This window comes from Pseudomyrmex gracilis, unplaced genomic scaffold (genome assembly GCF_002006095.1).
Source record: "Pseudomyrmex gracilis isolate BER0280 unplaced genomic scaffold, ASM200609v1 scaffold_32, whole genome shotgun sequence".
Classification (NCBI taxonomy): domain Eukaryota; kingdom Metazoa; phylum Arthropoda; class Insecta; order Hymenoptera; family Formicidae; genus Pseudomyrmex; species Pseudomyrmex gracilis.
The window spans coordinates 14,669-16,633 of record NW_018020616.1 but is presented as its reverse complement, the minus strand read 5'-3'; the positions used below and the strand labels follow the sequence as shown (position 1 = coordinate 16,633).

General features: G+C 33.3%; 1 protein-coding gene across 4 annotated transcripts in view; it reads right to left on the bottom strand.

Moving 5' to 3' along the window:
* The window catches only part of LOC109852623 (succinate--CoA ligase [GDP-forming] subunit beta, mitochondrial), a 12,086-nt gene that overhangs the window by 8,023 nt on the left and 2,098 nt on the right, over window positions 1-1,965 (bottom strand). For 3 of the 4 annotated variants that reach the window (XM_020423939.1, XM_020423942.1, XM_020423940.1), the window contains 3 exons: window positions 1,035-1,630; window positions 707-841; window positions 509-637 (listed from right to left, as the gene is read on the bottom strand). In XM_020423939.1, the coding sequence (XP_020279528.1) occupies window positions 509-637; window positions 707-841; window positions 1,035-1,630 (860 nt within the window). The remainder of the gene's footprint in view (window positions 1-508; window positions 638-706; window positions 842-1,034; window positions 1,631-1,965) is intronic. The other variant, XM_020423941.1, reaches the window with a different exon arrangement.

Below are 1,965 nucleotides of genomic sequence, written 5' to 3'. Positions count from 1 at the left end.
AATTGCCAGTAATATTCTCAGTGATAACCTGTAATACTTCCTGTGATATCCAATAATATTTTCTGTGATATCCAATAATTTTTTCTGTAATACCTAATAATATTCTTGTGTAATTGCCAGTAATATTTATATGTAATCGGCAATAGTTCTTTTTCGTAAGGGTACGGCTGTCCCTACTACCGCGCGTCGTTTTCCTTCAATCTCGGGCCGCTGGTGGAGATCGAAAGAGTACGGCGCGCGGTAGTAGAAGCAGCCAGAAGAGAAATTTCAGAGAAAAACTTCTCTTGGAGCGGAACGATATGGCGCACCCCTCTGTACCGTGCCGACATATAGATTAAATCTCGGGCCGTTGGTGCGTGGTAGTAAGAAGCGGCCGGAGGAGAACTACTTCTCCCCTCACGGCGCACGATATGATGCTCCGTACTGTATATATTAATTTGTATATAAATATATCTGTATATAATGTTTAAATTAATTTATCAAAACACAAGAAATCAAGAAAGTTTACCTTCTAGTCTTACAATAAGCGGTATTTTAAGTCCTAAATTTTGTGATGCTGTGACAATTCCTTTGGCTATCATTGAGCAATTTACAATACCTCCAAATACATTAACAAGAATAACTTTGACTTTTGGATCTGCAGAAAAAGAAAATTATTTTCTTCATAAACATATGTAAAAATGTTATTCTTCAATTATGTGAATACCTTCGTTAAGAATTCTAAATGCCTGAAAGACCTGGTCTTCTTTCACATTACCACCAACATCTAAAAAATTGGCTGGCAAACCACCATTTAATTTAATAATATCCATTGTAGCCATGGCTAAACCAGCTCCATTTACTATAAATTAGTAATTTTTTTATAATGTTTGTACTTATACAAACTGATCTGATTACTTATATTTTTGATATAAATCAGAAAGAAAGATTATATAAAAATAATATCTTACACACACACATCAATATTTCTAATTAAAAATGTTTTTTTTGCTTATACTAGTTTCTATCTATTACAAAATACTATATTCTTTTACCTAAGCATCCTATGTTGCCATCCATAGCAATATAATTTAAATTAAATCGTGTCGCTTCCACTTCTCTAGGGTCTCTTTCACTAACGTCTTCTAAAGCAAACAAATCTTGCTGTCTAAATTGGGCATTATCATCAAACGCAATTTTTGCATCTACTGCTATAACTTGTTTGTCTGTAGTTTCTACCAGAGGATTAATTTCAACTTGTAAAGCATCAATGTCCACAAACAGCTTCCACAAATTTTTCACCTCATATACAGCCTTCTCAAGAATATCTGGATTAGTAAATCCCAAGAAAGTACACACATCCTTTCCTATTTTGTCATCAATTCCATGATAAATATCCAATGGAACAATTTTGACTTGTTCGGGAGTTTTTTCCGCAATTGTCTCAATATCCATTCCTCCTGCTGGAGAAGCTATTAACACTGGACCATTGTGCTGCTGATCCATAAGAATACAAACATAAGTCTCACGTGCAATATCTACTGACTCAGCAATCATAATCTTCTGCACTAGTATACCATCTTTTGAAGTTTGTTTAGTAATAAGCTTATGACCTAACATGTTCTTCACATAATTTATAACTGTGTTACGGCTGTTAAAAAAAAGGTTAAAAAATTTTTTAATGTAAATCACATTATTATATATGTTTATAGTAAAATACCAAGATACACATGTATTAAATATATATACATGCACACACACATATTATATATTTAAATAAACAAACATTATAGAAAATATGAATATTATAGAAAATATTGGTTATTATGTGATATGGTTTTTAGTATACTACAACAGGGGTCGGCAAAACGCTGAAAACGGGCACGGGCACCTGCGAACGCCCGCGATTGCCCGGCCTTTACGCACCCATATTATGATCAACATTATTCAGAACTCAGGAGATAATATTACTACTAATATATAATA